The 20,965-nt window shown below is 37.7% G+C and overlaps 5 protein-coding genes across 5 annotated transcripts; 3 read left to right on the top strand and 2 right to left on the bottom strand.

Moving 5' to 3' along the window:
• Positions 1-2,998: 2,998 nt before the first annotated feature.
• LOC101304223 (spindle and kinetochore-associated protein 1 homolog) lies at positions 2,999-5,980 on the top strand. Its single transcript, XM_004306903.1, has 9 exons — positions 2,999-3,158; positions 3,238-3,362; positions 3,719-3,831; positions 3,945-4,023; positions 4,138-4,205; positions 4,731-4,836; positions 4,915-4,944; positions 5,459-5,572; positions 5,903-5,980. The coding sequence occupies exons 1-9, from the start codon at positions 3,062-3,064 to the stop codon at positions 5,978-5,980; spliced, it is 810 nt and encodes a 269-aa protein (XP_004306951.1). The 5' UTR covers positions 2,999-3,061.
• Positions 5,981-7,060: 1,080 nt separating this feature from the next.
• LOC101303937 lies at positions 7,061-10,088 on the bottom strand. The gene is made up of 3 exons (XM_004306902.1): positions 9,288-10,088; positions 8,427-9,194; positions 7,061-7,537 (listed from the first exon to the last, which is right to left on the bottom strand). Exons 1-2 carry the CDS (start codon positions 9,771-9,773, stop codon positions 8,427-8,429), a joined length of 1,254 nt encoding a protein of 417 aa, XP_004306950.1. The 5' UTR covers positions 9,774-10,088; the 3' UTR covers positions 7,061-7,537.
• LOC101303646 (TMV resistance protein N-like) lies at positions 9,518-11,638 on the bottom strand. Its single transcript, XM_004306901.1, has 2 exons — positions 11,086-11,638; positions 9,518-10,354 (listed from the first exon to the last, which is right to left on the bottom strand). The coding sequence occupies exons 1-2, from the start codon at positions 11,568-11,570 to the stop codon at positions 9,829-9,831; spliced, it is 1,011 nt and encodes a 336-aa protein (XP_004306949.1). The 5' UTR covers positions 11,571-11,638; the 3' UTR covers positions 9,518-9,828.
• Positions 11,639-13,712: 2,074 nt separating this feature from the next.
• LOC101304431 lies at positions 13,713-15,140 on the top strand. Its single transcript, XM_004308419.1, has 2 exons — positions 13,713-14,075; positions 15,033-15,140. The coding sequence occupies exons 1-2, from the start codon at positions 13,713-13,715 to the stop codon at positions 15,138-15,140; spliced, it is 471 nt and encodes a 156-aa protein (XP_004308467.1).
• Positions 15,141-18,973: 3,833 nt separating this feature from the next.
• LOC101303363 (14 kDa proline-rich protein DC2.15-like) lies at positions 18,974-19,741 on the top strand. Its single transcript, XM_004306900.1, has one exon. It carries the CDS (start codon positions 19,039-19,041, stop codon positions 19,444-19,446), a length of 408 nt encoding a protein of 135 aa, XP_004306948.1. The 5' UTR covers positions 18,974-19,038; the 3' UTR covers positions 19,447-19,741.
• Positions 19,742-20,965: the final 1,224 nt, after the last annotated feature.

The following is a 20,965-nucleotide window of genomic DNA, read 5'->3' as shown; positions in this document are numbered from 1 at the left end:
CTTGAAGTCAGCCGCATTAGGTCTGTTTCAAAAACAAAAAACAAAAAAGTATTGAGTCAGGAATCGAAATCAAGTGGTGAAGAGTGTAGGGTTTGACACGACCAAATTCTCATCGCTAGCTAGACGTGTTAAGAATGTGATTACAAAGATAAAAGTCTAGCCTCATAACTCTTAGGATTAATTACATTTTACCCCCTGAATTATAGGGGTGTTTTCAATTTCATACCCAAATATGAAATTTCATCGTTTGACTACCTGAATTAAGCTCCGTTAGACGTTTTCATACCCGGAGTTAAATACTCCGTCAAAAAAATCTGTTAGTTGGTCATGTGGCAGTTAATTGATGAGTTGGCCATTATCTAATAATGTGGCAATACAACTTAGATTAAACAAATAAAAAAACTATAATTAAAACACCCTCGTCCAACTCTTTACCTAATCTATTTTCTCTTTCTTCTGCTTCAACGCTTCACCTGAATATACCCAGATCCATTTCTTATTAGCCCATTTCTGCATCAGTAATAAGAGAAATTCCCTATCCTCAAATACCCTCAATCACACAAACTCAACGCAACAACCAGAACAACCTCATCTTTCATGTCGACGTCGCTTGGCTGAACAGCTGGAGAGGCGCTTCAATATGGTTTTGACCAGACCAAGAAATCAATTCGACAATCAACCAACAACCTCACCACCGCCGTTGCCGCCTGTATAACGTTTAATTCCGGCATGACTACCAAAAATCATCTTCCAATTTGAAATTTAAAACCTCAGATCCAAGACACTTCAAACCCAGAAAACAATGCACCCAAAGAGAAATCATGCAGGAGATGAAATCGAATCGACTTCAGATCTGCCGCCTAGCTCGAGCCCATAGCCCGCATATCACCTACAATCGCTACCTTCTTTATCACACATCGGGAAAGCGGCGGTCGCCGTTTATCATTCGGCAATCGAGTGGCAGAGCTCCAACTCGCAGACAGACCACCGCGGCACCGTTTTGGAAGAGGATTGGAGGAGAAGTGGAACTGGAGTCGATGAGCATTTAACAGCCAAATCCCCAACTAACGGATTTTTTAGACGGAGAATTTAGCCTCGGGTAAGAATATGTTAAACGGAGTTTAGTTCGGGTACCCAAACGGTAGAATTTCATACTTAGGTATGAAAATGGAAACGCTTCATAATTCAGGGGGTAATATGTAATTAATCCTAAGTCTTAATTCTTAATGATACCCGAGGCACTAATTTTCTTGAGGTATCATGGTAATGGCTTTGCCAAGTCCCTACATTTAGGGTCTTTTTGCGTGAGATCGACTCCTTGTTTCTTTTTGAGGTCGTTGACAATGCAATGAACTTCAAATCCCTTTGCCAAGATAAGACAGTGAACCTTTTTTCTCCTCCTAGCTAGCTTGACCTTCATTTCATTATGTACATTGCTCGTGCAACTCTCCGTCCCCAAGTCCACTTAATCTGCATAGTTTATAGTTTAGAAAATAAAACAACTTATTAAGGTGGTCATTTGGCACCAGTTTCCACAGGCCTCAATACCTAACAAGAGAGACATAAGATGCAACATTTTCTAGGGTGTCCCCGAAAAAAGATAAAAACTATCAATGAAATTCAACTCAGTTTCAAAATCCCAATAAACACCAAGTCATTTAACAATTTAACAAGCAGATATTTCTTATGGGTAATGGAGACAAACATCCCATAGTAGCCAAAACTCCTAACAAAGCCAACAAGAAATGCACTCAATTTGCTTCTTCCCAATGTGATCCAATGGTTCAAAATGCATTCCAGCTAATCCCCATCATATAGCATTCGTTAAATTTCATTTCCTTGTTCTTGTTTCTGTCTATTTTTACGTCTCATCCATCCCAAAGTAAGAAAAAAAAGTAGAAAAAATGAACATGTTCCAAGATGGGTACTTCACTTCAATCCTGTCTACCTGAGAAAACCAGATTTGAAGGCCCCTATACATTTTGTCTCCCAAGATTTAGTGGAAGTCACTCAGTTTAATCAGTAAACTATGTACTGAAGTTTATATAGTATTGGTTATTTGGTCCTCATCCATGCATTCCTCTCCTTGGAGGGAGGGTGGAAAGCTTTCATGTACTTTCTGAAAACTTTGAGGTAAACATCTTTCAAGAGTTTACTTCACCAACTGGCAACTGGCATGGGGTGCTTGTAATGATGTTAAGATCTCAAAGATGGATTAGCATTTCCTGCTTGATATCAGTCAATTTGGATAATACCCCAAGTTGAGCGGCCTCCGACTACTCTCCTAGGCGGCTCGGGCTTGTACCTTTTTCATATCAGTAGCTCATTCTCGTAGCAAACCGGATTAGATGGTCGAACAATCACAATGGTATTATCCCAATCACTATACATTAGGATTCTACGTACAAAAGACCCTCAATTATTTAGGTGTTTAGTTTTCAAAAAATTAAAAAAAAATGTTAGCATGTTATATAAGATGAGTGCATAATCACACATTCATTCCATTGGATCATGCATGTATCCTGTTTACTGTTTACATGTTTCAGGATTCAGTAAACAGCTAGGGTTTTAGGATTGTAAGCAAACTATGTCTGAAATAGTGGTTTCAATATATTTGATACGAACCCACACCATTTTGCTCTATCTTATTTTAATACAACTCGAAATTGCACTGCGAATGCAACTATATACGTATACTGAACAATTTTTTTTCAAAACGGGACATCGATTTAGGTGTGATGCTCCTCATTTCATTTACTTTTAAATCACATTTTCACATCTTCACCGTTCAATGTTTAAAACATAGTGTTTAGATCATTTATGTTTCAGCAGTAAAAGGTTGAGACTTTTTTACCAAAAGGGTCATTTTTGTTGTGATGGGTATTACTGTACTTTCCCTACTTGGGTAGTTGGGTAACCTTTCTCTTTACGACGTCGTCTCCTTTATCTACTTCTCCCACCACAAATTGCTTCTCATCTTCCCGCCAAAAATAACTTTCCCAACTTCAAAACCAAAATCGACGAACCCCAAAAGATCGAAACTTTGAGAAGAGAAAGAGAGATGGAGGCGGAGAAAGCAGGGGCGTCGCTGGACTCGCTGGTCTCCGGGTTCAACAGCCGGATCTCGGAGCTCCAAGAGCTCGTTATTGCCCGAAACAGTAAGACCCGATTCGATTACCCAAATTCTATTTCGTCTCCAATAACATCAACTAAATCTCTGAAATGTAAGCGATTCAGTGTACCCGGCCAGCAGCGTCACCGATCTGTCGGCCGTTGACGCCGCCGTGAAGGCCATGGAGGTTCAGGTCCAGGCCATCAAGGATCGCGTTCGCGACGAAACCCTAGCCATCCCCAAAGCTAAAGTACCTTCTTTCTTCTCTCTCTCTCTCTCTCTCTCTCTCTCTCTCTCTATGAGTAATTGTGGATTGGGCTTTGTTTGATTTCTGAGAAATTTCATGAAATTTTGTAATTTTCATCATTACAATGTAGAGATTATGTCAAAAATTAAAGGAATTTAGTTCAAATTTCGGTGAATTTTGTTTGTTGCTATAAAGTGAATTGGGAATAATTTGATATGCTGAGTAGGATATCAAAATAAGCAAGCTTATCAATTTTTCTTTTCAAAGTTTAATGAAAGTGTTTATAGTAAATATTGGGTAATTGCTTTGTATAAATTTTCATGAATGATGTGTAATTAGATGATACAATGTGATGGCAGAAACTGATCGATGCATCGTTGAAGCAGCAAAGGATATTGAAGGACATGTCAATTTATGCGCCAGCTCATGTTCCTGAAAGAATGTCAATGTTGAATTTGGATACAAATAGATGGTAGTAGAACTTAGTTAGGCATCCTGGCATCGATGGATGACATATTGATCATTTGAGTTTGAAATTTATTTGCATTTGTTTGGTAGAGAGCTTATACTGTTTCTTTGTTTCAGTTTATTTCCAGAAAGCTCTCAGCAAAACGCAGGTTCTGGGATCTTCAAGCTTGAGGAGGATCCTGCACCACCACCTAAGGTACATCTCTCTCTCTCTCTCTCTCTCTCAGACATGTCTGTTCTGTAATTGTCTATAGCTACATGCTCTGGAAACAGTAAGAGGGCCAACTATTCTTTGTGTTTTTGATTTCAGGAGAAAAAGGGTCGTCTTCCACCACCATTGTGGTTTTTAAGTGCTGAAGAGCTGGATTCCTTGTCATCGTGAGTTTAATAGTTTTGCTATATATGTTAAGAGTGTGTCCTGTCTTCTCTTTTTCTTATCGACAACAATAGCATACTTGCATGAGTCACTTTATACTGTTATTCATCTGACATGGTAACATTCACGGAGGCTGTCTAATGGGACATCTCACAGTCTAGTTATGCTAATCTGGCAAAGAGATATAATACTGCACTACATAGAGGTGGAACTTTGTATACAAACTAGTATTGTTATTGTCTCTATTGTCAACTCATGGCAAAACTCTAAATAAAGTTCAGTCTCTGCTACTTTATAGTACTATACATTCACAAACTACCGCAATTTCTTTTCTTACTTTATAGTCTCAAGCCATCTTTAACTTCAGTTGTTTCGCCTCCAAAGAGGAGAAACTGATTTCAAGAGCCTCAAAACTCAAATGTAATGCTATATAGTAGGCTTTTGAATATATACTCCATGAGGGGTTGGTATTGAAAAAGGAGGTCTTTTGTATCTAGCCTTGTTATTGGCGTCATTTTCTACTGCAGATACATGAGAGGAAGGCTTACACTTGAGAAAGTCAATGCAGCTATTAATGACATGGCAACATACGCTGAAGCAAATTATCAGCTCATAGCTGCCCCAAAGAAGAATGTTTGTGTTCTGCCTCTCTGGTTTTCAGTTTATACATCTTTAGCACAGGTCTGATTCTGGTTATCAATTGTCATGCAGGTGGCAGGAGATCGTTGGGAGAAGGCCTTGGTAAGTTAATTTAAATGAGGTTATCATGTTGTTCCCAGGTCCTAGCTAGGTAAGTTGGTGAAAATATTAACAGACTTGGCAACTAGTACCTTCTGCATCTCAAGTTACTAGATCTATTCTGAATAATGCCTCTTCCACCCTCCCCACCCCACGCCCACCCCTTCTTGTCTTCTCATAAAGCTTAGAATTTTTGTTGGGGGATGAAGTTGACGTCTCTTCTCAGAACAACTTTTTTTTATGGCCTGGCCAGTCAGGTCCTTACTCCCACTTTCATCAGGATTGTTCATCTTTACTAAAAGAAAAGAAAAGAGAAATAAGCAACATCCTTTTGAAACTTTTTTTTTTTTTTTAATGTGTCAAGAATGGCATTCTGTGATTTTATTGCCATGTGAATCAATGAGCATGTTGCTTTGTCAGTTGTCACTGCTGGTCAACTTTTCATATTTGTAAGCATGGGATGGTGTATAACTGCTCATTTATGCTACTAGTACTGATACCGCTATAACAAATGCAGGAAATAAGAGATATTGCAATGCATGAAGCCGTGAAGGGAAAACATTTCTTTCTCGAAACTGACATGAAGGGACCATCCTTGAAGCTTGACAACACTGGAAAAGCAATACTAACTGTAAGCTTCTCGTCCTCATTTTTCAAATATATATTCTGAAAAAACTAAACAATATCATAGTGCCCTCAAGAAAACTTCATTTTTATTGGGCATAAGTTGAGTGAATACATGGACCTCACATCTTCTTGTGACTACTAAAGAGGTTTCAAGTACAATCCTCTTTTCTCAATAACTGATAAAAGCAGTAATTTCTGTCATATGTACTTGGACTTTGAAGATGGTGACTTTGATTTGAGTATTCTCTGAATTAGCATTTGCCTTTCACTATTTACAAATTCAGCTACTTCAGTGAAGAAACTTTTGTTCTTGGTGTCTTTCGCTGCTTCACAGGTTCTTCGTCACCTGGGTCGTGTAAGTGAGACACGAATTGGTCATCATCGGGTGATCATCCTTTTGAAGCCTCATTGATAGCTTGTTTTATATGCATTGTTTTTAATCATTTTCTGCTTGGGTCTTAACCTTGCTTGCATTTGTTTTAATCATTTGTTGTAAGTTAACAGTGAACTAAGGTGTGGAAGTTGAAAACTGGTTTGGAAGGTTATGAAAAAGTGGGGTTGTTCAGAACTTAATCAACTTAATGATCCTGATTCCTGTGTTTGATTTCATTTATAATTAAATTAGATCATAGATTTTTCTTACTTAAACAACATAAGTAATGGTAGATTAGCCTGCACACTGTTTCAGGTCTTTTCTGTTATTTAATATAAATGCTCCATGGAGATATTCATCATTCTCCAATTTTGTAAGTGTACTGTAATTGCCTCAAACTCACCATCCATTCCCATCAACATCAGCCTGCGCAAAATGAAGAACAGAAAATGGATATATTAGCGACATATATGCCTGATCTAGTGTAAAAAATTTGTTGGAAGCAAAGTTATGGTGATTTTAGTTCTCAAATGAATTTAAATATCTTACCCTCTGGTTCGGCCAACGGCGTACTGACTTTCTGAAGACCAGTCTTCAATTCCTCATAAGTGTCCATCAATGTGAACATGGCCCTGATTACTTCTACTCAACAGATAAATGCTCTGCAATTACCCGGAAAACTTCACATAATTACACATCTCATGAATCATACATCATCACAGTTGTAGTCAATGCTTTAAACTAAAATGATGAATTACAGTTACATACCTGCAGAGTCTTCTCTTTAAATGTATTCATCACTGAGAAGTGAGAACTGCTTCAGCCTTGGGTCTCACAATTTCTCCTACATTTGGAGATTTCATTGCATTTTGTAACCATGGATGTTCTACAATGACTAGAGGTAAGGCAGACTTCAGTTCACAAATTTCACAAAATGAAATCATGTTGCAGATACATTTAACGATGTAGGAGACATCGGAGAACTCATAACTTCATATCACACTGATTTCCAAAACAGAGACTGACAACAGAAATAATGGGAAAGAAATTAGATATGGAAAGGGTCTAGTTTATCAACACACTGCATTCATGCAAACTCTATCTAAATCAAAGCAGAAGTTAGTAGTTAAAGCCTACAGAACAAACCCATGCAGTTAAGATCCTACTCTTTACTGCAGATATCATTCTACCTACAGTTAGCCATCATGTTATGAATCTCACTAAAAAGAAAATTCATGTTATGAAAGTTGAAAGCTAATTCCGCGGCAATCAAAACCTGCTTCCGTAATGTCACATATCTATAAACAAAATATCACTCAGGAAAATATCACTAAGTCCATGAGTTTAGACACTGAACCAGCCTCACACATGTGAATACGATATATCCTGATGATTGAGATTACAGTGCAGACAATTTGGAAGCATTATTTCTATACCTTTTCCCCAATCAGTCGACCACCAACAGTGGCGGAGAAATGCTTAGGGATCCCTCTCCGACAATTCGGATATGGCATGACCTTGCTCCTTCAACCCACTCCAGAACTATTCCAAAATTTTTCAGATCTTTCCAATCCAGTATCTCTAAACTCAGCATCTCTATATCCAAAACACCACACAACAACATTCAGTAAAGTAACAGTACATAAGAAATAAAGCAGAAATATTAGGAGACGTGCAACAACACACAGAATTTAAGAAATCTGCCAACACAACAATATATATCGTGACGGTTAATAAAGAACATGCTTTCAAATTGTAAATTAGAAACATAGGATTGGCAGGTCCAATGCTTCAGGCAACTTTCTGATTATATTTTAATTAACTTTCTGATTATATAATACATCCCAAGTGCTACATGTATAATGATATATAATACATATGAACAGTTGCAAATCAAACTTAACAGAAACAATATTCTGTCTCACAACATCTGCAAATTATTGAAAGCGATTACTAGCTCCTTAACTCAAACTAGTTGGTACACCTATTCCAGTATCACTATGCTGTAGCCAATACTCCAATAAAAGCTGAAAGTTTATGTTTTCATCATCTAAGTTTGTCAGCTTAAGATTTTGACTGTCGTCCTAAGGATATCTACAATAAAACACATCTCATTTTGAATTCAATCAACAATACCACATAGGAGAAGGATTTCGTTTTTGTTTTTGTTTTTTGAGGAAGAAGATTTAGCAGACTACATCACACGCTCATTAATCCATCCATCGCATCAATACTAACAGTAAAATGCAAAATGAACTATCAGATGTAGGAGGAAAATGGAGACATATATAAAATGGACCCAGTTTTGATCAAAATTAACTAATATTAAAAGTTGATATAGTTTGGATATATAGAGGAAATATTAGTCAATATGCATGCTAGTAAATGAAGAATCAGAAGCCACAACTTAGATGCTTGGTTTTAATGTAAAAGCTGGTTTATATTCTCAGCTAGTGGTTGTCTGAGTTGTAATGGTGATGGATACCTAGAGAGACAGTGTGAGGAGTCCCCCTTCTCCTGAGACGTCCGCTTCCTCTGACTCTAATCCAGCAACACCTTCTGCCTCTCTTTCTGTTTGTCTTTGTTTCTTTCTCAACGAAATAGTGCACCCACTCAACGAGAAGCAGGAGCATATGGGACCTCCTGAGCACTCTTCCTCCTCTTTCTGCACCTCTACCCCCATCTTCTCTTTCCCTCTCTCTAGTGTCTCTCTCTTTCTCTTGCTACTTATCTCTGTTTCTCTGTTTTCCACATTGCAAACAAGGTCCACAGAGGATGGTGCATTCATTTGGAATAAGCGAACCCCGCAACTTGAGATCCAAGTGCAATCTTTCCATGTCATTGGATCATCTGTAATGGAGTCCGTTGTCACAATCCTAAATGTGGCCTGGGTGTACTTGCGTCCACTATGAAAAGTTTCAAAATTTAATGAATTTATAAATACCAGGATCATATGATCCGACTCAAGGGGCACATCATTTCCACCTTGATATCGGGGTAGCAAACGAAAATAGAAGTTGTCCTGACCCTGATTTGCTTTCAAGGTAGCATAACAAAAAGCAGATTCAAGAGTTTCTTCATTATCAGCACCCCGCAAGTTACTGATGGCGCATATAGCCAACCCGTCAGACATGTGGGACCAATCGGGTGGTAGCTGCACAGTTACGGAAGACCCTCTATCCTGATGGTTGAACCAATCTGGAATATCACTTCCAGGAAGACACATACGGTAATCAGAACCCAAATCTTCGCCCTATACATTGAAAACAGACAGTTAATCTAAATTAATTAGTATATGTGCAGCATGTGTGTGCGCTAATGTGTCTGAGAGAGGGCATGTATATACCTGATTGTCAGTAGCAGCAGTTTCCACAATACACATAAATAGATTGGTATTCACCAGTTTCAAGCAATTAAAAAATGAGAAGCGAATGCTTCCAACACAAGGTAACTGTGGTGTTGAAACTGTCTCCAAAGATGTGCAATCATCGGCTGCTATGCGTCGTATACTTGATGAAAGCTCTGGTATTGATTTCAGTCCCTTGCAACCTCTTAAATAGAGCTTTTCTAAATCACCCAGGCGATTCATCGCTTCAGGTAGACTCTCCAAGTTATTGTTTCCCGATAAGATTAATTCTCTCAGTGATGACAAATGAGCAATAGCATCCGATAATTCCAAAACATTGCAGCCACTTAAATTAAGATAGACCAGAATAGAGGAGCTAGGATTCCTCATACATGTTGGCCACGAGATAAAGGGCGCTGTCAATTCTTTACATCCCGTACATGAAAATTCTTTCATTCGCGATATGCAGAATGGAAGATGTTTCATTCCACTTCCCTCCAGATTATCCAGATTATTCAAAGATTCCCAATTCTGGAAGTTGTCAGGCAACTTTGAAAGTTTTGAGCACCCAGTCAGATCCAGATTTTGAAGGCATGCCAAATGAAGGATTTTCTCCAATCAAGGTATCAATTTGCTCCATTGCGTCCACATCATCAAGAACAAGAAGAACCTTTTTCTTACCTAGTCTTTCCTTTATCATATTCACGCCTCCAACTAAAGTGCGTCCATCTTTTAAGTTCAAAGTTGCACATAAAAGGTCTTCAACCATCTGTCTTGCACCTTTCTTTGTGAAGCCCTCCTTCACATTATCAAGAAAGCACTTGTGTTCAAATTGAGGACTGATATTATCATATACAGCTCTAGCGATTGTTGACTTGCCGATGCCACCCATACCCCAGATTCCAACAACGTTGCGACAATCATCCACCCCTGATTTGAATAACGAATCAATTTTATTCATGTGAGTGTCCATTCCAATCAAGTCATCGGTTTTACAGCTTGGTGAGATGCGGATCACCTTCTTTAAGATGTTTTCTACAATGCTATTGATAAGCTGGATATCATCCCTGTGAAATTTAGAAAAAAAAGAAAAAAAAAAATAGAATGCATGTGGAATCATTAAAAGTCAAGTAAATAATTAAAGGAAATAATTGGCAACAGTGCTTGTACAATCTTATCATGAACACTAATACTCAAAAACCACCTACATTAAATCCAAACGAAATCCAACTAAACTAACTACTAGCTAGCTAGTGACTTTATGAGAGTAAAAATCACTGCGACTTAAGTTAAGCTCATCCGGTCGACCCCTGCAATTCTTCAGTACTTGAAGAAAGTAGAAAACCTTTGATGAAATAAATCAGTCAATTAAGTTTCTCTTAATTTCATTCTCTGAGGAAAGATCTGGCTACAGGTTTCCCAGACTTAATTAATTATGAATAGTATTAAGACTTAAGCATGGACAAAATTAAAATATAGCAGAAAAGTTGAGCAGGAAACTTCAAATATCTATACTTGTTACTGCGACTTTAGTTCAGCTCTCAGCTCGATCGCTGCTATTTGTCTATACTTGAAGATTGAAGCTAGAGCCGAGAGGTTATGTTACCTGACTAATTACGTACCTCAGTAATATATCAACTTCAACAAAATTATAAACATCAATGAGACTTCATAATGAATAAAACCAAGAACCGAAGAAGCATAAAGTATGAGCCGGAAACTTCATCAATCTAATTAATATATCTTCACCAGGAAACAAAGAGAGACTAATTGAGTAGGAGTATATAAAAAACATTACCGATAATCTTTGGAGTGGTAACCGGATAAATTCGCAGCTCTCGTTAAACTGGACTTCCAGCTCTCCAACTCTTCCTTGTTTACATTGGAATCGCTTTCATGTTTTGCAAAAGCTTCTGCAAAGCTTTCCTTGAGTTTGCGAACATGGGAAGGATCTACTTGATAGAAAATGGGCACCACAATCTGGTTCTGCCGATCCATGCACTCCAGGATCTGAACCAGTTCTTTTAAGCACCATGTAGAAGTTGCATAGTGTTTAGAAAAAACTAGAATCGAAAGCCTCGAGTCTTGAATGGCTTTGTATAGCTTCGAGAGGTCGTCACCTTTTTGAAGCTCTTCGGAATCTATGAAGGTGTCGAGCAGAGTCTGGTTCAGAGCGTGGTAAAGATGACAGACGAAAGAGCTACGGGTGTCTTCGCCTCTAAAATTGATGAAAACGTCGTACTTAAAACTGCCTCCAGATGATGAAGACGAAGAAGCAGCCATCTACAAGCACCAGATAGAGAGATTTGAGATGATAGAGAATCGACTAGGAACGAAGTATTCTATTTTCTGCTTTGAGCCAGGAATGAAGAGCTTGAATAAATCTCTTGTAGTTGTTGGGGGGATATGAAGTTACTGAGAAAGCCTCAAAAGTGAAAAGCGCGTCTCACGGGATCGACAATTACAGCACTTGCATGGAAAATTGGGTCGACAATTACAGTACTTGGTTGGAAACCATAGCGAAATTTCTAATTGATCACTATATGTTTCTTTGGGATTATGTGGTAGGGTGCTTGTTAATTATGTTAGCTACTGCGGTTTCCTTGATTATATGAAATTCAACTTCTATTGTTAGCAGCGTTTTCTCCTGGAGCACGTATTTAGGGATACAAAGTCATCTAAGGATAGTCCAAGTCAAGCAGGCATGGACCCCAAGATACAAAGCCTTATCCTTGTCGGTGGGATAAGGCCTATAATTAACTCTACGCGTTACAGAAGGTACCTGCTCTTTTTCCAGATGAGCAGCAGACATTTTTTTGTAGCCACTTAAATGATCACGATTTATCAGTACCATACATTATAGCAAGAAAAAGAACACAACTTGATGGATTTCCTATATAGGATTGCTTAGAACATTTACCTTGTAAAAAGTAAAAACACACTGACATCGAATCAAGTTAATTACATGACATGTCAAATTATGACTCACGAGCACTGTACGTCTTGTTCTCTCTTTCATACTTTAGAAAGAATATACGTGTTGCATTTGGATACAAGTATATGGCGATATTGATACTTTCTTATGCATCCATATATATCTTTTTGGTTACAAGAGAAAACCGAAGCTTTAGCCTCCGAGCCAGGGCCTGACTCTCCTCATGGATGCTTTTACCCAAAGCAGGGTTCGAACATTCGACCTATTACCAGTATCGAAGCAACGTTCGCTATTGGATTGCCATCCGAGCTACACCACATGGGTATATATATTTTATACTTAATTGAACTGTGTATGAAATTTGTTTTTGCCAAAAAGACAAAAGAAAAGAGTATGAAATTTATATATAGGTTTCTTGTACTAAGATGGAATTAGATGAACTCCTTGGGCACAGAAACGGCAGATAAAAACAGTGACATTTTGTCTGTCGTATTTTGAACAGTTGTGCTTAATGTAGCTTGGGGGCTCTAAACAGAGCACCTTATTGCAGCTATCACATGAGAATGACAAGAAATCGATCTGCTGTCATTCTTCCACTAAGCAATGCTTTCCCAAATCTGGGAATTCCAGAGTTCCCATCCAAAATCAATGAATAGTAACAATAACAGCAACAACAATGAGGCAAAAATACAGAGTCAAATCCGGACTCGGATCCTCTCCTCGTAATTCTCTGCTCATACTTCCTCATAAATAAATCTGAACCATCCAATCTTAATAGATGGTCAGGATTTATCTTACATTCTTTAAGGTGATTAGTTTATCTTCTTCCTAAATTCTCGTCTAGATTTCTGATCTCCGATCTCTTCTCATCTCTCTCTCTCACCCCAACCCCAAAGCTGATATCTTTCGCTCCATAATTCCTTTTGCATATAGTTTTACACTTTTACTACGTATCTGTTGTTCGAATCGAATCAGCAGCCGAAAGAGAAAGAAGGATGCGTTGACGGATCTCGAGGAACGTCTGTTGTCGCAGCCGTCACGACGACCAGAACCGGTTAATCATGAGAAACGTCAAGGAACCGGTCAGGTAGAGCGACATCCTCATCCTGCTCGAGTATGGGAGAGAAGCAAGAAGGTCTCGTTGATGGGTCTTCGCTTTTGTCTTCAGCGATGGAAAAAGCAATGTTCTTTGCATGTTACTGGGTTTATGTTTTGTGAGAAAGACTGGTTCTTATAGTGTTAGGGAAATCGAGATGAAGGATACCGATCAAAGATAGAATAGATACGTACTAGAAATACTAGAAATATGAGCAATGCAACTGGGTTCATATCAACCTACTATTGGGTTTATACTCTGGGTCTGAAATTTGAGAGAATAAAGCCAGAGAAATCCTGGCCATTGGATAGCTCAGATTCATTTATGAGGAAATATGAGCAGAGGAATATGAGGAGAGGATCCCAGTCCGTCAAATCCTAGTTGCTGGCCAAATATGTCGTTGGTACAAGTGCTAGCTGCCGCAACTTTTTGTTACGAGTCTAAGAGACCACTAGGGGGCGTTTGGTACGTGGGACTGGGTTGGGATTGGACTAACTTACGTAAGAAATTAAGACCAGTCCTGCGTTTGGGTGATAGAGGGACTCAATTAAATGAGCTTATGAAAGCCCCGTGTCCTCTCCACACCTTCTTACGGAGCGGCCCCAAAATTGGGGGGACTACTCAAGCTCGCGGTAGAGAACGATCGAGAAGCGCTCATTACTCCAAGTGGGAAATTCATCGCCTCTCTCACTCCTCGTCTCACCACTGCTCAAGGTGCGAAATTCCTCCTCTCATTGCTTCGCCTCACCGACTTCAGGTTCGATCTCCTCCTCCCCTCTCTACTTTTTTATTTTTCGATCTGGGATTGAGTAAAAGGTCGATTACCTACAAAATTGTTTGTGGGTTGTATGTATTTGATTGATTGATTAATGATTCTTGGTTTGGGTAGCTTGATTTGCTAAGAATCGATCATTTTCATGCCTGGGTCTTCTTCTTTTTGTCTTTTTTTTCTTCTACTTTTTAATTAATTCTTTGTTTCTATGATTGGAAAGGATGCTCCAGTTGTTGGGAACTTATCATATTGCTTTGAACTTCTCAGTTTGATGCATTGAAATTTGTTCTTAGGTGGTGTTCAGTTTTTGTTTAATATTTTTTTTTAGTTGAAGTGTATCAATTCAGCGTTCAGTATGTTCGAGATACTTCATGTTATACACGATTTCATTCACTCTTGATGCTGAATTCTTTTGCATTATCAGAAGTGCTAATGGATTTCCAATAGTATTCATTTTGGTACAAAACATGCTGAAAGTTTTTACTGCTGGAACTAATAATGATATTCAAAGCCTTCATGTGATTAAATTTAGGCCTATTCATGTGGTGTCAGATCCTATAATCTTAGTATCATGCAAGAACTGTTCTTTCAACTGATAGCATCCCTCACGGCTTGTCTTTCTAATTCAATTAATATGTTCAGTTCAGTTTGCTTTAGGTGCATCTGTGTTTTGCTGAACTGCAGAATATTATAGTCTTATGGGTTTAATTTGATTCTTGTTCATGTTCATCTGTGTGCATCTGTGTTTCTCTGGTCCTTGTTCCTGTTTTGTTGGCATACTCACCTTCCCGACTTGCTTTGCTGCTGAATTTCTTATTTTGCAGTTAGTAGATTCCACAATTTCAAATTTCAGTAATGAACAAAGTTTGGCGTAAGGGTATATCAGTTTTTATGTCTGGTGGTAGTGTGTGTCTAACTGGTAGTGTGATGTCTTATCTCCAGATGCTATTGAAGATGAAGGAAAATCTGGTTACAAGAGGTGAAGGTCGTGATTCTTTGCTTATCAGGCATCAGCTCTATGTATTTCATTATTTGGATGTATTTTTGTAATTTTCAAGGTTGCTGAAGTATCAGAACCAAAAAAAAAAAAGTTGCTGAAGTTGTATGAATTGGAGCTTCATGTTGAAGTTTTCAAATCTCTTATTATTGGATAATAGTTTGTTAAAATAGAAAGAATATTGTGGTATTCAAAATTGATTAGTCTAGGTGCATCACAAACATGGGATATGACTATTGTGCTTATTCTGCCCTTTAGTACTAAGCAATACCAAACATGGGTCAGGGATTAACATAACATAAGCCAAGCTTAGAGAGTGCAGGACTATCATAAAAAATAAGCCTGTCTAAAAGAGTCCTGTGTACCAAACATCCACTAAACCCGTTATTTATAGTAAAACTGTTAGGACTAGTTAGGAATCCTTTTATAGAAAGGAATCAATAGTCTTAGTTTCATCAACCAGAAACCAAAAAAAAATGTTTGGCCATTACCATAATACCATTCCTGAATTGGATTTAATTTTGGAAAAATGGTTCAAACAGTGTCTCACCTTTTACGGAAGCTAACTTTTGGTGTCTCACGTTTAAAAAATTTCAAAACGGTATCTCACGTTCTTACCCCTGACTGAACAATAGTATCTAGAACAGTTAATTCTGTTAAAAACTCTAACGACAGACATATTTTTATTGCAGAATGACTAAATTAATCTTTTACCATTTATTTTCAATTCTTTTTTTCTTTTCTTTTTTTTAAGGTTTTCTTCTCTACAGCTTTGTGTAGGTGGAGAGAGGACTGGAAGAGAGCGGTCACTCACTCACCAACCTATTTCTTTAGAATTAAGGACCGAGAATGGAGCTACCGGCTCCGGTGAAATGTCGGTAGCACGAACCCCGATCCATCTCCAGCAAATGAGATGGAGAAAATGATGAGTTTCAGAAAGCAGCAAGTTATTGATCTCACAGAACCAGTGGCGGATCTAGGATCCGGAAGCAGACCCGTACCTGAATAGAGTCCTAAAAGTTGATGGACTCAGGGCCCGGAGCCTTAAAGGGCCCAAATTTTTTTTTTTCCTCTTTGTGTGATCACATTAATTTAGTTAAAAACAATCAAAAATAATTAAGAGCATCCAATTAGGGTGGTGTTAAATTACAAAAGAGAAAAATGAATATAAAATCTTACCCTTATATTACTTTTATTGGTTATTATTTTAGAAAAAATGAGCAGCCTAAATAAGAGATTTGTTCTATTAATAAGATTTTTAATATAAATAGGAATTCTAATGTTTTTGTTTTTTGTTTTTGTTAGATTTTGAGTTTATAGCTTTAGTTCGTGAAAATTTTTGTGTGTTTTTTAAATAGAAAAAATAAAATTGAACGAATATTATACTTTGAGGGCCCAAATTTAAAAGTTTGACTCAGGTCTAAAAATCTCAGGTTTGGGCCTGTCCGGAAGTTGTCTTGGCTAGTTAGAAGCACAATTTTTTTTTTTTTTGAGGTTTATAACCCACTGAAAACTCATCGAAGGAATTTTTTTTCTTAATAAACACTATGAGAAGTGCAAGAGCTATATGAGAATTTTTTTTGGAATTTCTTATTTGAAGAGAGAAAAGAAAAAATGGGCAAAAAAGAGTAAGAAAATATTGTAACTGAAGAAGGAAGGAAGAATAATTGTGTTGTTTGTGGTACCAAAGTGAGAAAAACTACTAAAAATATCCAAAAAGAGCAGTCGAACCTGCAACAAGGAGGTTATAATTTGGTTGGGCTGCTAACTGAACTAAGGCTTCTCATTGTTTTCATGGGTACTTATTTACTACATATAAGATTTCTGTCTAGGCTTCAGCCCAGACAGACAGCCCGTAACGTAGATCCACCCATGCATAGAATTCAAAGGCAAACCATGGATGAGTTTCAGCTTCTCAAGAGGTCTGGGACATTCTCTGATGGGGATTCCAAAAGTAGTGCGGGATACTTGATGATCATGTGATTAGTTGTTCCCTGTTCCCTAAATGTGTATAAGTTAGTGTATTGTGCTAGAATAGTTTCCGCACCAGTTGTAGATGAGTTCTTGATAATCGACCTTGATTATGATTTGAGGTTTCATTTGTAAAAATGTTGATCGGTAAGTAGCCGGGTTCCTATCAGATGGAATTCTTCCAGATTGAATCGCAACTTCAATCCAACACCAGAGAAAGCCTACCTAGCTACCTCACAATAACTTGAGCAACCTACCGCAACACCACATCGTCAGTGTTCTTATTCTTTTTGGTTTCTGGGTAGTTTCTACATCTGCCATTTCTCTTTCAAAATGGGTTTAATCATAAACGATGACTCTGTGGGGAATTTCAAGGTGAAAGAATATTTTTGGCTCTACCGTTGGATTAAAATTGGCTAAACGGTATAAATGCAAATTCGAGAGTGAGAGTATAAAAAACAAGGTTAGATGTGAAAAGACAAACGTACCCTTCAGTTGTTAGTGTTTTTAACAGAATTAACAGTTCTAAATACCATCATTCAATTAGAATAAGAACGTGAGATACCGTTTTAAAGTTTTTTAAACGTGAGACACCAAAAGTTAACTTCCGTAAAAGGTGACACACTGTTTGGACCATTTTTCTTTTCATCCTTTTATCCTTTCATCTTTTTTATAAATATACTTTGAAAGTCATTTCTAAAATTAACTATAAAACGTGCATGAATTTAAGGCTCGTAACTTTTTACCCGCAATACATACGTACTACCTAATTGTGCTCATATTTTACATTTCCACCTGCCATTACCTCCCGATCCGAGACATATCGATCAACTTGTCTTGCGCCACTTTCTCCCCCAACAGTGCACCGGTCCCGTTCAAAACCCTCACTCTCTAGCACACGAGATCTACGTACAGCTAATCAAATCCCTTGCTCTAAATCCGGTCATGCCCTAGCTAAAATTTTATTTTTCTTTTCCCTTTTTGATCTTTCCGCTTTTCTAGGTTCTACACCTATCTAGTTTGTTAGCAGTATAACATTAGTGTCACAAGGGTAGAATAGTTATTGGCTTATAATACCTATTTGCTATATAAAGGTTGTTGTACTGTTCACATCATCAATATAGAAGTCACGATGTAGTCCTAAAATTCTTATGCGTTCTTTACATTTTCTGCTTTGTTCTTTCAACTTCAACAAGCCTTGATTCCTATCACAGTTGTTGTGTTCAGGCAATTGTACAAGCCATCTAAAAGTTCTCCTTCTACAATTGAAGCTCCAACTTGCAAGCATCAAGCTTAACTCTCTCTTAAATACCTCGGTTAATTTTGATTTATGAAATCTGATATGTGTGCCCAGTTTAGTTATGATCGATTTAGAAATGTCTTAGTTTGGATTCAGAAAAACCAATACATACATATATGATATATCTACACAAAAATTTCACTACATCCCGATCGATTTGGCCTTTCGATCGAGGAATTTCCAATGGTATATCATTTCGTGAAAATGACCGATAAATTGTTAGTCGGAAAATGATATTCTAGTAGCTAGCAGCCAGCAGTGTGTTATTTCATAAATTTATAACACAGTACTAATCCTTGTTTACGTTGATGGAAGGGGAATCTGGAAACATCTTGGAGATATAAGCCTCATGTGACTGATAATTTAGGCTACCCACCGTTGTCTTTTTGTTTTGGTCGTTTAGGAACCCTAATTTATATACAGAAATACACAATGATCCAAAAGTCGAAAACTGGCCGTCTTCTTCAAGTTGCACCGCCATGCCAGCAACTTACACAGTAACCTCCAAAACACAGCACTGTTTGCTCACATGCATGCATGAGTCTCTCTGAACGTTTCAGATTCCAAATCTGAAACAAAACCCCTATAAATACCCTAATTCTGTTCACTATTTCCACACCTCCAAAGTTATCAATTAGTCCACTGCTTGGAGATTTTGATTACTTCAGTCCCAAGCTAAAATGGCTTCTTCTTCTAAAGCAGTGGCAACTATCGCTCTTCTCCTCTCCCTCAACATAGTGTTTTTCACCACAGTCAGTGCAAACCATTATGTCCCTTGCCCGCCGCCACCGAAAACCCCGAAACACCCTCCAACACCACCAGCGGCGGCGACTTGCCCTAAGGACACCCTCAAGCTAGGGGTTTGTGCCAATTTGTTGAATGACTTGGTGCACCTTGTCGTGGGCACCCCGCCAAAGACCCCATGCTGCAGCCTCATTGAGGGTCTTGTTGATCTTGAAGCTGCTGTGTGCCTCTGCACGGCTCTTAAGGCCAACGTTCTGGGGATCAATTTGAACGTGCCAATCTCTTTGAGCTTGCTTTTGAATTACTGTGGGAAGGGCGTCCCAGCTGGCTTCCAATGCGCCTAGATTGATCGATGTTCGATAGTGTGGCTCAATTGGTTCATTTTCATGTGATTGATCATTTCCAGTATTTTTCATGTTCATTATTTGGAGTTCTCTTTAATTTGTATCTAGTATGTTGATTTTATTTGCCTTTTTTTTTAAAAAAATTGAGTGATATATGGGTCGTATGTTTGTGTGAATAAAAAGAAACCATTACTCTTTATCTTTTGAAATCGGCTTTTTAGCCAAATTATTACCCTACCTTTCATGGTAGTGTCAATTTGCTAACTTAACTTTTATTTTAGCCAATTTGTTATCTTAATTATTATTTCTACCAATTTGCTACCTTATATTTTCAAAATTAGCCAACTTGCTACCTTTTTATTATTTTATTTTTTTTCATTTATTCATCATAACATGAATTAATTCTAAAAATTAAAGATTAAAATTGGTCGATATTGAAATTTTGATAAGTACTTGGTTAATCTTGAAAGCCTAAAATAGCAAATTTGATGGAAAGATAGCAAATTGACAGATTTAATAGTTAGGGTAGCATATTGGCTAATTATGAAAAGCTAAGGTAGCAAATTGGTTGAAATGAAAGCTAAGGCAACAAATTGATACTAAAAGAAAAGTTAGGGTAACAAATTGGCAATTATGCCTTGGAAGTCTTGTGAATGTTTAGTGTTCTATCGACGAAATACTAGGAAATAATGAAATGAGAGAAAAATTTACAATTTCAATTTTATAATTACTATTTTTTTCCCGTGGATTTGGAACTTAACTAAATTGTGAAAACTATGCATAAAGGAAATATGATTGTGGAGTGCAAATTAAAGAGTGTGAATTCCATCCTCCTAATAACTATTTTCAAACGTTCGGAAAACTTATTGCAGAGAGCCTATTCCGCGCACCCGTCATCTCCACCGTCTAATTTTTTTTTTTTTTTGCGGGTCAAAATCAACGGTGGATACACCCGGGTGCGCGGCGCACCCGGATGCGTTGTATAATTTTCACTTATTGTATGTCCTATGTCTATGGGGTTGGAGCTAAGATTCCAAAATGACCGTATTTCACCTCTAAGTCTACGATTCGGTATGTTTGGATGATTGCTAGCAACTTCAATCATATCACTTTCGATCATATCTTACGTAAAGCTAATTTCCTAACGGATGCTGAGGCAAATTTGGATTCTCTTGATTCTCCTAGAATTTGGATGGGTGTTATCCTTCCTTGGACATCGTCGCAGGCTCTTTTGTTGGACTCTTCCAATTTGGGGCGCCGTAATGGATGGCTCCTCTCTGTAATGTGTTGTACTTTTCTTATATATGATCACCAATTGGGATGAAAATTTCCAGAAATGATCCACTCATATATATGAAGAGATTGAACGGTTAAGATTGGAAATGGTGATCGAAAAGTTGGTGTAATCATTAATCCCTCATATAACCCCAAAAAAATGATCCCTTAGAGGAAGCTTGCTGTATATATATATATATATATATATATATATATATATATATATATATACGTACCGTACCGT

This window comes from Fragaria vesca, linkage group LG7, assembly GCF_000184155.1.
Source record: "Fragaria vesca subsp. vesca linkage group LG7, FraVesHawaii_1.0, whole genome shotgun sequence".
NCBI classification, from domain to species: domain Eukaryota; kingdom Viridiplantae; phylum Streptophyta; class Magnoliopsida; order Rosales; family Rosaceae; genus Fragaria; species Fragaria vesca.
Note: the sequence above shows the minus strand (reverse complement) of the source record. Positions and strands in the feature narration are given on the sequence as shown.